At 41.0% G+C, this 14,064-nt stretch overlaps 1 protein-coding gene across 1 annotated transcript; it reads left to right on the forward strand.

The window, feature by feature from the left end:
* The first annotated feature begins 9,645 nt into the window (after positions 1–9,645).
* On the forward strand, positions 9,646–13,689 carry LOC148580893 (uncharacterized). The gene is made up of 3 exons (XM_088492283.1): positions 9,646–10,022; positions 10,293–10,647; positions 13,591–13,689. Exons 1-3 carry the CDS (start codon positions 9,646–9,648, stop codon positions 13,687–13,689), a joined length of 831 nt encoding a protein of 276 aa, XP_088348409.1.
* Positions 13,690–14,064: the final 375 nt, after the last annotated feature.

Here is a 14,064-nt window from a genome sequence, read left to right on the forward strand (position 1 = left end):
CAAGGACATCACCGTTGTCAATGGTTACAAATGGTCCAAATGCTCTGTCACAGCACGGCTAATCATCTGAGGTTCCCGATCATGCTGGAATAGGATTCACCCTCCTTTTGCGTCTGCCACTACGCCCAGCAATCGCGAGTTTGAAACTCGTCACAGTCATTCAATCCCAGAATCCTACTCGGAATACCACAGACAAGGTTTAGACTTTTCGGATTCTCATGAATGCCGCCATCAATCTAGCTTACACCACGAAGATTCTGATTAAAAGATCTAAGAGATACTCATTCAATCTAAGGTAGAACGGAAGTGGTTGTCAGGGACGCGTTCATAGGGAATGATGATGATTGTTACGTTCATCACATTCAGGTTGAAGTGCAAATGAATATCTTAGAAGCGGAATAAGTTGAATTGAATAGAAAAACAGTAGTACTTTGCATTAATCTTTGAGGAACAGCAGAGCTCCACACCTTAATCTATGGAGTGTAGAAACTCTACCGTTGAAAATACATAAGTGAAAGGTCCAGGCATGGCCGAATGGCCAGCCCCCATGAACTCCACTTTGCAACTTGTTTCTGGCACTGGACGCCAGAATTGGGCAGAGAGCTGGCGTTGAACGCCAGTTTGCATCATCTAAAATTGGGCAAAGTATGGACTATTATATATTTTTGGAAAGCCTTGGATGTCTACTTTCTAACGCAATTGAAAGCGCGCCATTTGGAGTTCTGTAGCTCCAGAAAATCCATTTTGAGTGCAGAGAGGTCAGAATCCAACAGCATCAGCAGTCCTTCTTCAACCTTTGAATCTGATTTTTGCTCAAGTCCCTCAATTTCAGCCAGAAAATACCTGAAATCACAGAAAAACACACAAACTCATAGTAAAGTCCAGAAATGTGAATTTAACATAAAAACTAATGAAAACATCCCTAAAAGTAACTAGATTCTACTAAAAACATACTAAAAACAATGCCAAAAAGCGTATAAATTATCCGCTCATCATTTATCAACCTCCCCACACTTAAATATTAGCATGTCCTCATGCTTAATTGAAGGAGATAAGGAAATAAGTATGAACATGTAGAAACTCTTGAAATGCAATGCAAGCCTATATATATATATATATATATATATATATATATAAATAAATGCAACTATATGATTCTTGCCCACTTGATCAAAAGTAAATAAGCTCTTCAAAGCAATTACAAATCAAATTCCACTAATTCTATCATTATATAATAAAACAGATAAAAGTGCAAGAAGATAGCTCATGAAAGCAGGGAACATGAAAATTCAAGCATTGAACCCTCACTGATAATGTATGTACGCTCTAATCTCTAGTGTATAGGGTAATCACTCTATCCTTCTCTAATCATGCTTTCTAACTTTTGTTCTTCTCCTAACCAATCAACAACAGTTAATATACCAATGCAAACATCATGAGGTCTTATCAAGGTTGTAATGGGGCTAAGGTACAGGTAGGGGTATACATTTGGTCAAGTGAGCTAATAAATTGAATCTTTAATTAACCCAAGCTCTAACCCAACTTGTATATATTTTTTTAATGTAATCTTAAAGTTCATACCTAGCTACCCAGAATTCCCTTTTTCAATCCATACTCGTGTATCAACTTTGTATTTGATTCTATCATATGTGCATTGATCTTTGAGTTCTGAATTTAACATTGGGGTAATTTTGTCCCCTTATTTATTTATTTATTTATTTTATATTGAAAGAAATATAGCTTATCAATGCACATAGATTTTTAATTCTTATAGTTTCACATGAGTAGGTATCCAAATTCCCATTAAATTCTCATGACACATTCCCTTAACAACTTTTGTTCCCACGATTTCCCATACTTAACTAGCACACACAATTCTATCTTAAGCTAACCAAAGATTCAGTTTGGGATATACAATTGTTTTTCAGCTTAAGGTTAGTAATGTGGTAAAATATAGAACAAATGGGATTTAAAGGCTCAAAGTGGTTAACAAAGGTAATTGAAAAGGGTAGGCTTAATTTGGATAAGTGAGTTTAAACAAATAATGGCCTCAATCATGTGCAAGCATGCAAATATAATAAATATTGGACATATAAGATAAAACAAAATATAGATTACAATCATAGAGAAGTAAACACATAAGAATGAAATAATTATGGTTAAATAATGTAACCATACATAAAGGCTCAAATCTTTCACAGGTTGTGTGTTCTTTAGCTCAAATGTCATGTTCCAAATACAACTCAAGCAAATTTATCATAAAAATTTTGAAAAATTAGTGAAATTTTGTTCTAAAGATAGAGTTTTAAAAGAAACTTATTGTCTTTTCAATCAAGTAGAACATGCATGCAACTATCCTAACCTATGCAATTTATTCTATTCTATAGAAGAAAGAAAATCTAATTAAAATATCCTAATTATTGGTGCTAGGGAAGAGAAATTACCTCCGGAAGTCAGGTACTGACCGACCTCCCCACACTTAAGGCTTTGCACCGTCCTCGGTGCCGTCTGTCAGGAACAGGGGTGGGATGGTAGCAGTATCTCCACAATCGGGACCATCATGGCTCCCTGTGCTAGTAAAAGAAGTGGATTCTGGGGTGTCTGAGTCTTTGCAATCTCCTCTAAGTAGCTCCCAGAGGTGTTTGAATCTTCGGTTGTTACGGCGCTCTCTCAACTTAGCTTTGTGTTCTTGCCGATCCAACCTCTTGATTATCTGCTGGAGCAATTCATCAGTTGTAGGTGCTTGTAGTCTTGAAGAAGGATTATCTTCAACTATAGTAGTAGGAAGGCTTGTAGTGGCTGCTGGGAGTCTGAGGTATTTTCCGTTAGGGACATACTGATCATCCCGTGGAAGCACGGCTTTGGTGTCCCCAGCTCTGTAGGAGACTCCAGCGGCTGAGACAAGATTTGAGACCAAGGCGGGAAAAGGTAAATTGCCCGCAATTTGTACGTGTCCCATAGCATTCCGGATATGTCGTGAGAGATTCAGAGGTTGGTCTGTAAGGATGCACCATAGTAGAACAGCCATGTCCGCAGTGAAGGAGGATTCATGAGTGCTCGAAAAGACGTAATGGGACATGATCTGTGACCATACGCGAGCCTCCAAGGTAAGTGCTGAAGCCAAGATTCCTTTAGGGCGGGTACGGTGGTATCCGTAGATCCAACGGCTGCCAGTAATGCGATAACTTCGAGAACAGAGTCCCAGTCAAATTGGTACCTCTGGCGCTTAAGTGTGGCTTCTTGGAAGGCATCCATTCCTTCTGGAATAGGGGGAAGACTCAAAGCTTGCTGAATGGCCATTTCTGTAATGGGGACTTGCTTCTGCCAGACATAAACAGACTGTAGGGTTGGCATGTAGAAGTTAGAGTAGAACTCAACTACCCAGGAAAGATTGACCTGCCTTGGCTGTCTCCGTAGGAAACCCCATTGTCTTCATTCAATTTGCGGCTCAAAAAGGTAGCAATATTGGACGGGAGGATAAGAAGGTATTCATTGTTATAGTTCCTTTCTGCCAGGATAGAGAACATCTGCTCACAGTAGCGATTGGGAAATCGCGCAGTTTCCTTTGCTGGAAAGGCTTTCTCTTTGTCATCAACCTTTATTATCCTCTTAACTCTTTTTGTTGAGGGCTTAACTGCGGTTGAAGACAGCTCTGCCACTGATGCTCTTTTAGTGCCTCTTCTTGTTGGGGGTTTAGGAGTTGCTTTCTCCTTTCCTTTCTTGGTGGCCATCCTGAAAAGAGAGGAGAAAGTAAATTAAATTCAAATAGATATATAGCAAGGAAGAGAACGGAAGAGCGATGATGGATGCACATTAGGATGTAGTTGACATTAACACATGCTCTCGAGTACATGTGAAAACCCAACAATGAAAAATAGTCAGTGCATCGAAAGATAAGTGGATGCAAGGTGTTTATTGGCATGCCGGAAAAAGGCATGAGTAGCATAGACCAAGCATCAGTTGTAACAAGCCAAAATGTTTGTATTGACGATTAAATTCAATGAAAACAATAGTAAAGAGAATTTGTGAAAAGCAAGCATTGAATAGTAGAGTAAAGTAATGTAGAAAAATGCATAATACTATATGGGCTTTTTCACAAACACATGGCATGCATGGTAAATAAGATATAGAAAGTATGAAGGTGAACATGTAAGCAATCCCTTAAAAATAATAATTGTCAAACAAATTGCAACAATCCACAAGCACATAATGAGGAATAATGACTCAAATAAATTTCTAACACCATGTAAAAAGGAAAAGAAAAAGAGGATACTTCTGCAACGGCTTTTGAACGGCCTTGCTTTTGCCTGTGGTTCCTAGTAGATTCAGCTAAATCACTGATCAATTGCCAAGCCTCATCAGTGGTCTTGTACTTCTTCATAGACCCATTGCTAGCACTTTCCAATGTGGTCTTATCTTGGGGCCTCATGTCCTGTGTGATATAGCTAAGTAACACTATCTTGTCAATCATGTGGTGGGGGAATACTTCCAGAAGATTATTGAAGCGCTCCCAGTATTCAAAGAGAGTCTCATTGTTATCCTGAACAATTGTGGAAATATCCTTCCTCAGTTTATCAGTAACTTCAGATGGAAAGAATTTCTCCAAAAACTCCTTTCTGAGTGTATCCCAGTTGGATACATTTGCTAGAGGTTGAGTGTAGTACCACTCTCTTGCTTTTCCCTCGAGAGAAAATGGGAAAGCTTTCAGCAAAATTGAAGTTTCATCAGTACCATCACGCCTGACAGTAGAACAGGCTGCCTGGAAATCTCTCAAGTGCTTGATAGGCTCTTGAGCAGGTAGGCCATGAAACTTGGGCATCAAATTTAGCAGTGCGGTCTTTATTTCAAAATCTGTAGCTACCGCTGGATGATGCGCTTGAAACGGTTGCATTGTAAAATCAGGGGCTCCTTCCTCCTGGATGGTAACTCTCCTAGCTGCCATGTCTTCTGCACGTAAAACAACCGAATCAGTAGAACGGGGGTTGGTTTCTTTCTCAAGTTCACTTTTAGATCCGCCCTCAGAGCGGACTAGCCGACGCTGATCTCGCCTTATTCGTGAAATAGTCCTTTCAATTTCAGGATCGAATATTAGCAAGCGCGGATCAGGAAGTGAACGCGTCATTTGACGAAAGAAACATGCAGCTCATAGTAGCAAAATAAAATAAAATGCAAATAAATAAATTCTAATTAATAACTTTAGCACTCTATTGCAACTATCCGGCAACAGAGCCAAAAATTGATGAGACATAGAAGTTGGTGAATTAAAAATTATTAAAATAGTTACGTTGCAAGTATAGTTCTTAACTCACCGAAAATCTGCCTATCAATTTAGAAATATGTCACAAAGAGTTTAAATTAAAAATTACTGGGAGTTGGAGTCCCAGGTCGTCTCCCAACGAGTTGCAGAAAAGTGTGCTAATTTATTAATCAGATGTTCCAAAAGGTTGAGTTAAGTAGATGGAAAATTAAATTGAGAAAATTTAAATAATATGAATAAAAGCCTTGACTGGGAGTTGATTAGTTGGAATCTCTATTATTGATGGAATGATTTCAAGATTAATTTATAATTAATAGTTGTTTTGTTTAGTTATCCTTTACTAGGTAAAGGAAAGTCAAACAAGTTGGAATCCAACAGTTAACCCAATTACAAATTCTCTTTCAATCCTTCCAACTCAAGAGTTCCTTTCAATCAACTCCCCATCAAGTGAAGAAACTACTCGCTCATTATAAATAATAAATCCATAACATATGAAAGAGAATTTGATGCCAGGGAATCTTGGCCAGTTTCACTAACCTTTTCTTTATTATTTTTAGGATAGTTTCATGCATTCCCTTAGGAAATAAGCTAGTTTTGGGTAGATATTCACTTACACCTTGATTCAAGCATACATTGTGCATTTTACATTATTTCATGAGGATTTTGCATGACTTTAGTGACAAATTGTATGTTGCATGACCCATGACTTGGACTAGATCTTTGATGCACTCTATTGCTTGATTTCAGGACCAAAGGAAGCAAGGAATAGGAGGTAACTTGCAAAGTTAATGAGAAAAGTGATTGCCAATAACGCTCTCGAAGCCATCATTGACCACGTTAAGAGTCACGTTAACTAAGTTAACGAGAACTCTAACGTGGAGAGGGGAAGTTGAGCCAACGTTAGTGACACTTAACATTGTCACTAACGTTGGCAAATGCTCATAAGTGGCCACGTTAGAGTCCACGTTAACTTAGTTAACGTGGTGATAAACCCCGATTTTGTGGTTTATCTTGTGCTCATTTTGGGAGATTTTATCAATATTTCTCATACTTATTCACAAGAAATGCATGGTTTTGTGTTCACTTCCCAATATTACTCTATGATGAAAAACATGCTTTTTCACCTTAAATTTGCCATATTTTAACCCTCTTCTATTGTCATTCGATGCCGTGATATCTTTGTTGAGTAATTTCATGAGTTATAGGTTAGGATTGACTCAGAAGAGAGGGAGAAAGCATGTACAAAAAGGGAGGAACATGAAGAATTGAAGTATTGGAAGCAGCAGCATCGGCGCGTCCGCACATTCCACGCGCTCGCGTGGGTAGGACTGGATAGAAGCGGCGCGCAAGGATGGACGCATCCGTGCAGATTGGGAAATTTCCATCGACGCACACGCGCAACTGGCGCGCACGCGTGGGAAGCTGCACGTGATCTCATTAAGAAAAATCGTACCTGGCGATTTCTGAGGCCAAGAAGGCCCAATTTCAAGCTGTTTCTGCATGGAAAATACCCAAGAATGCTGAGGGAAAGAAGGGGGAGAGTCATTTTGGAAAATAGACATATTTTGAGAGTATTTTTGGTTCTTGGATGATTCTAGGGAGAGAAACCCTTGTTCCTCTCTAGATATAGTTTCCATTTTGATATTTCCTTGTTGATTTGTGAATTGGATTTTGTTGATTACAGTTTTAATTGTTCAATTCAATTTCCTTGCTATAATCTCTCTTACATCTAGTGATAGTTTTATGATTCTTGTTAATTGTTATTCTACCCATTTCATGAATATTGTGAATCTTGTTTTGTTGATGTTTCATTGATGATTTCTATGTTTAATCTTGTTGATTGTTTAATTGTATGTTGATTATTGTTAGTGGGTATTTGTAGAATTCAATTTAATTACTATTTTGAACATGTCTTTCATAAGCGCTTACCAAGTGTTTGATGGATTGTTTACTTTGATTATGGAGTAGTTTTTCACACTCTTGGCCTAGGTCAAGGGAATTCGGTAAACTTGAGTCATTGGGTCTAATGGATTTGATGATTTGGGAGCCCTAGGTGGTCATTTTGATACTCATTGACGCCAACCCACTACTAATCTAATTAGTAGGTAGGTTGGGACTTATGGGTTGATGTGGTCAGGGCCATTTGACGTACTTCAAGTTTAGGAGTAGATATCACGTACTTAAGACTTGGGAGTAGACTTAATGAGCTTGGTTCCTCATAATTGTCAAGATGAAGTGTTGGACAATGATTGTGACCCCAATTCCCATGCCTAGCCAAGAGTTGTTTTTAGCATTCATATTTGAAACCCAATTTCCAATTTCACGTATCTTAGTAGTAGTTATTCGTTTAGCTTAAGGTAGAATTGAGTAGAATATTGCTTGCTCATTGAAATTGCTTGGTTTTTGCTTACATAGTTGAATTCGTTTGTTGCAATTTAAGATTACTTGTTTGTTAAGTTTTCCATTTACTTTTATGTTCATAACTCTCAACCCCGGATTTCTAACCAATATCGAAGCGCATGTTTGCCCATTCTTCGTGAGACGACCCGAGGTTTGAATACTTCGGTTATTTCTATTGGGGTTGAAATTGTGACAACCAAATCCCTCTTCTAAATTTGACCCCAAGGCTTGTTGTTGGTAGGCTATACTCACAACGAGGTGATATTAAAGAGAAAAATCTTACCAATAAAACATCCCTTGGTTGCGAGAGCGAGTGTCAAATTTATGGCGCCGTTGCCGGGGAATGGTTGCAACGTATGCCTCGATGTTGGTTATGTGAATATGTGAATATTGTAGATATTTTGCTCTTTCAATACTTAGCTAGAGTTTAAATTTCTTTTGCATTTGTACTATGACTTTCAAGTTTGATGACTCGGTCTCAACTGAATTCTAGCTTAGCCAATTTTGATCCCGAGATTGAAAGAACTTTGTTACACACTTGGCAAGCTAGAAGGCGATTGGACTACACGCCTAGTACTTCGGCCTCTCTTGAGGAAAACACCGAATTTCTAGACACCGCCGAGGGTGACTTGGAGTCTGATACTTCCTATTCTTCTGTTGACACTGCTAATACATCTTTGCATCCTACAGGTGAGCCACACATGGCGGAGCCACGCCGGATCACTTTGCATGAGCAAGGAGCTCCGGATATCATACTTCAACCGTTACAAGCAAGATATCCTAACCTTGATCCAAACTTTGAGTTGAAGAGTAGCTTGATAAATCTACTTCCTAAGTATCATGGGTTGCCGGGTCAAGACCCCATCCGACATTTGAAGGATTTTCATGTAGCTTGTTCCACGGCTCGAAGGCATGGAGCCGATGAGGTAGCCATCATTGTTTTTGCCTTTCCTTTTTCTCTTGAAGCACAAGCAAAAACATGGTTTTATTCGCTACCGGATGATATTGTGACTAAGTGGGATTTCCTGAGAAGAGAGTTTCTTGACAAGTTCCTCCCACCGGAGAAGACCGAATACATCCGAAAAGAGATTTCGGGCATAATGCAAAGAGACCAAGAGAGCATGTATGAGTATTGGTCTCGGTTCAAGAGGTTATTGGAGTCATGTCCACATCACGGAATGACCACTCGCTTGCTCATTAGCTACTTTACCGGAGGTCTTTGTGCGGAAGATAGAAGATTGCTTATCGCCTCTAGTGGCGGGTCCCTTTCGAAAAACAAGATGGAAGGAGAAGCTTAGGATTTGATAAAGGATGTCGCCGAATCTACGCAACACAAAAGAGTAAGGAATAACCCCCTTAAGGGTGTGGTAGAACTGTCCCCTTCCGAAACAAGTCTAACCAAGGCACTTGGGGATATGGCCACCATCCTTACACAAATTCAAAGAGATCAAAGGGAGTATTACTCCATCAAAGCCATCCAAGCCCCTCCTCTGGTTGCTCAACCTGAAGGCCCCCCTAGGATTTGTGGTTTGTGCTCTAGCACCACACATTACACTGACCAATGCCATCAAATTCAAGAGGAACATGCCCTTGTGGTAGCCAATGTGAATTACAACAACCGTCCACCATATCCTTCTCAAGGCCAGAATAACTACCATCATGGTAGCAATCAACAACAAGGGTGGAGAGATAATTCATAAGGAAACAATCAGAACCAAAGATGGAACAACCCTTCTTCTCATCACAATAACAACCCATCTTCATCCCAATATCACCACAATAACACCAACTACCAAGCCAACCAAAACCAAAACAATTACACCAAATACTAAACACCGCACAATAGACAACAAAACCAAACTCCTACATCTTCCAACAATCAAGTTGATGAGCTTAGAGCCGCTATGGAAAAATGAGATGAGATCAACAAGGCTCAATTTGAGGCCTTGAACACTCAGTTGGCTAACCTCACCAACATACTCTCAAAGATGAACATGTCAAACCAACCACCAACTCCCAATAACAACACCACCCAACCCTCAAGTTCATCCAACCTTCCATCCCAACCCCAACCAAACCCAAGAGGCGGTCTCAATGCCATCACTCTACGGTCAGAGACTACATTGGAGGAAATATCCCCAAGAATCATGGGAGAGATGCATGAGGAAGAGGTAGTTGTTGGAGCTCCACATAAAGAAGAGGTGGTAGACAAAAGACATGAGGAAGAAGGAGTAAACCCCAAGGAACCCAAGAGGAAAGCCGTAATCGATGAATCAATTCCTATTCCATTTCCTTCCATGGTGAAGAAAGCAAAGAAGACACCGGAATTTGATTTAGACATGCTCCAAGTGTTCAAAAAGGTCGAGGTAACCATACAACTCCTTGACGCTATTCAACAAATCCCCAAGTATGCGAAATTTTTGAAAGACTTGTGTACACACAAGAGTAGAATAGGGGAATTGGAGACACTATCCTTGGGTAGTTCGATCTCTTCTTTGATGGAACCTATTCCAAGAAAATGTGGTGATCCTGGACCGTGCTTAGTGTCTTGTTGTATTGGTGGATACACTTTTCATGACTATATGTGTGATCTGGGAGCTTGTGTTAGTATCATACCGTTTTCCATCTATGTGCGGTTGAATTTAGTTCCTTTGAAGAAGTCGGCGGCGAGATTTGCCTTAGCCGATAAAAGTGTGATCATAGTTATGGGAATAGCTGAAGATGTACTTGTGGCAATTAAGGATTTGATTTTTCCGGTTTACTTTTACATCCTTGAGATGCCCCCAACAGAAGGTAGAAGCTCATCCTCCGTTCTACTTGGTAGACCTTTCCTCAAAACCTCCAAATTCAAGCTAGATGCTTTTACTGGTGTATATTCCTTTGGAGTTGAAGACAAGACTATCAAGTTCAATTTAGAGGAAGCCATGAAACATCCTACCGAAGAACATTCTATGCTCCGATGCGATATAATTGATGAAGTGGTAGCGAAAGTACAAGAAGAAGATCATGACAAGTCGTGCCACCCCACCGTTGAGGAGATAGATGACCAAGAGGATGAACTTAAAGAAGTTGTCAAGAATGAGTCCCATGAGCTTGATGAAAAGGAACCTCATCTTGAGATGGCAAGTGAACTGAAACCCCTCCCCTCTCATCTGAAATATGCATTCCTAGAAGACTGTGGGTTTCCGGTTATTATAGCTAGTGAGCTCTCAAGTGAGGAAGAGGAAAAACTCCTAGACGTTCTAAGAAAGTACAAGAAAGCGATAGGATGGAGCCTTGTGGATATTGTAGGGATTGACCCGCATAAGTGCATGCATAGGATATTTCTCCAAGATGGAGCCAAGCCGGTTCGGCAACCACAAAGAAGGCTCAACCCAACCATCCTTGATGTAGTGAAGAAAGAGGTCACCCGGCTACTGGATGAGGATATCATATACCCTATTTCCGACAGTGAGTGGGTGAGCCCGGTTCAAGTTGTTCCCAAGAAGTCGGGCATCACAACGGTCAAGAAGGAAGACGGAGAAATGATCACTAAAAGAGTGCAAAATGCGTGGCGAGTATGTATTGACTACAGAAGATTGAATGCCGCCACACGGAAGGACCATTACCCCTTACCCTTCATCGATCAGATGCTAGACCGCTTGGCAGGTAAATCTCACTATTGTTTTCTTGATGGATTTACTGGATATTTTCAGATACATATTGCTCCTGAAGATCAGGAGAAGACCACGTTTACATGTCCGTTTGGCACCTTTGCCTATAAAAGGATGCCATTTGGACTATGTAACGCACCCGCCACTTTTCAGTGGTGCATGATGAGTGTCTTCTCCGATCTAACGGAGAATTGCCTAGAGGTTTTTATGGATGATTTCAGCGTTTATGGTGTCTCATTTGATTGTTGTTTGGAGAGCTTGGCCAAGGTCCTAGCTAGATGTGTTGACACCAACCTTGTCTTAAATTTTGAAAAATGTCACTTTATGGTAAGACAAGGTATAGTGTTAGGACATGTAGTATCTCATGAAGGCCTTTCTGTGGACCCGGCCAAGGTCGATGTTATCACTACTTTGCCTCACCCCTCATCTGTGAGGGAGGTCCGCTCGTTTTTGGGACATGCAGGATTTTACAGGCGCTTTATCAAGGACTTCAGCAAGATTGCCTTGCCATTGTCGCGCCTACTCCAAAAAGATGTGGATTTTGAGTTTGACAGTGACTGTGTAAAAGCTTTTGAAGAGTTGAGGAAAATTCTCACCACAGCACCGATTGTGCGAGGCCCCAACTGGACGTTGCCGTTTGAGATAATGTGCAATGCATCAAACTATGCTGTCGGTGCCGCGCTTGCACAGCGTGAGGGTAAACTTCCTTATGTCATTGCTTACTCTTCTAAGACACTAGATGCCGCACAATCCAACTATACCACTACCGAAAAAGAACTCTTAGCCATTGTTCATGCCTTAGATAAATTCAGATCTTATTTGCTAGGTTCAAAGATAGTGGTATACACAGATCATGCAGCTTTGAAGTATTTATTGACAAAGAATGAGTCAAAGCCTAGACTCATACGTTGGATTCTGCTTTTGCAAGAATTCGACATTGAGATTAGGGACCGGAGTGGATCTCAAAACCAGGTTGCGGATCACTTAAGCCGCATTGAGAATTTAAAAACTGATACATTTCCGATCAATGACTCATTCCCATTGGAAAGTTTGCATGCTGTGTCAGCTAGTTTTCCTTGGTTTGCCCCAATGGCAAACTACTTGGTTGCAAAAATCTTCCCTCCCAACCTTTCGAAAAATCAAAGGGACAAGTTGAGGAGTGATTCCAAATACTACATTTGGGATGACCCTCACTTGTGGAAGAGAGGTGTAGACCAAGTAATCCGAAGGTGTGTCCCGGAATCCGAATTTCAACCAATTCTGGAAGCTTGTCATTCGTCCAACTGTGGTGGCCACTTTGGCCCACAAAGGACCGCTAAAAAGGTGTTGGATTGCGGATTCTGGTGGCCAACCTTATTCAAGGATGCTAACCGGCTATGTGTGTCTTGTCATCAGTGTTAAAAGTCAGGAAACACATCCCAAAGGGATGAAATGCCTCAACAACCTATGTTGTTCTGTGAGATATTTGATGTGTGGGGCATTGACTTTATGGGACCGTTTCCTAACTCTAGTGGGTATCTGTACATTCTGTTAGCGGTTGACTACGTGTCAAAGTGGGTGGAGGCCATACCTACCTGCCTTGACGACGCCAACACCGTTGTTTCTTTCATTAGGAATCACATTGTATGCCGTTATGGGTCGCCACGAGCAATCGTGAGCGACCAAGGATCCCACTTTTGTAACAGGAAGGTAGAAGCATTGCTCAAGCGCTATGGAGTATCGCATAAGGTTGCCACTGCATATCATCCGCAAACAAATGGGCAAGCAGAAGTTTCCAACCGGGAAATCAAAAGAATCATGGAAAAAGTGGTCAATCCACAAAGAAAGGATTGGAGCTTCCGGTTAGGAGATGCACTATGGGCTTACAGAACAGCCCACAAGACTCCGATAGGAATGAGTCCCTTTCGGATCGTCTATGGTAAGGCATGCCACCTTCCAGTGGAGATTGAGCATCGAGCATACTGGGCAGTAAAGCAGTGCAACATGGATTTGGCCAAGGCAGGTGAAGCTAGGAAGTTACAATTAGAAGAGCTTGAGTGTCTGAGGAACGAGTCATATGAGAATGCCCGAATTTATAAGGAGAAGACTAAGGCATTCCATGACCATCACATTCGGAAGAAGGACTTTAAAGAAGGAGATGAAGTCCTCCTCTACAACTCAAGGCTCCGATTTATGCCTGGCAAGCTCCGTTCTAGGTGGGAAGGACCTTTTAAGGTGAAAGAAATGAAGCCCTACGGAGTGGTGGAATTGTTTGATCCCAAAGGTGAAGCAACTTTCAAGGTGAATGGGCATAGGGTGAAGAAATATCATGGTTGCAAACCTCCAAGGGAGCTAGAGGTGTACATATTGGAGGATGCACCAAGTGGAGATGAAGCTTAAGAAGAGGACCGTCCAACTTAAGGACGTAAAAGAAAAGTGCTTGGTGGGAGGCACCCCACGGTGGTAAGATCTTCCTTGTTTATACCATCTTAAAGTATCTTTAGTTCTTTGACTTTTATGCTCTTTTGATGATTGGTTGAGTACTTAGGGATGCTAGCTTTGTTGGTTCTGTTAGATAGGTAGAATGTTCTTTTAGATAGGTTGTGAAAGAGATAAAGAAAACACAAAATTTTTTCTTTAAAAAAGAGCACCGACGCGCAAGCGCACAGTGCGCGCGCGCGCCGGTTGCGAATTCCCCTTTTCGGGCCAAAAACCCGAGAGTTGGGCCAACTTTGTGCCCAACTCGCGCCAGGCACCCACGCGTTCGCGTACATG

The sequence above is a fragment of the Arachis ipaensis genome, chromosome B10 (genome assembly GCF_059453495.1).
Source record: "Arachis ipaensis isolate K30076 ecotype BB chromosome B10, ASM5945349v1, whole genome shotgun sequence".
NCBI lineage: Eukaryota > Viridiplantae > Streptophyta > Magnoliopsida > Fabales > Fabaceae > Arachis > Arachis ipaensis.

Bases quoted from the DNA above. Each gene is read 5' to 3' on its own strand.
- LOC148580893 (XM_088492283.1), top strand. From the start codon at position 9,646: ATGAACATGTCAAACCAACCACCAACTCCCAATAACAACACCACCCAA. The intron at 10,023-10,292 runs GGTAACCATACA...CATCTATGTGCG, and splicing joins CAAGTGTTCAAAAAGGTCGA to GTTGAATTTAGTTCCTTTGA. The intron at 10,648-13,590 runs GTACAAGAAGAA...GCAACTTTCAAG, and splicing joins TTGATGAAGTGGTAGCGAAA to GTGAATGGGCATAGGGTGAA.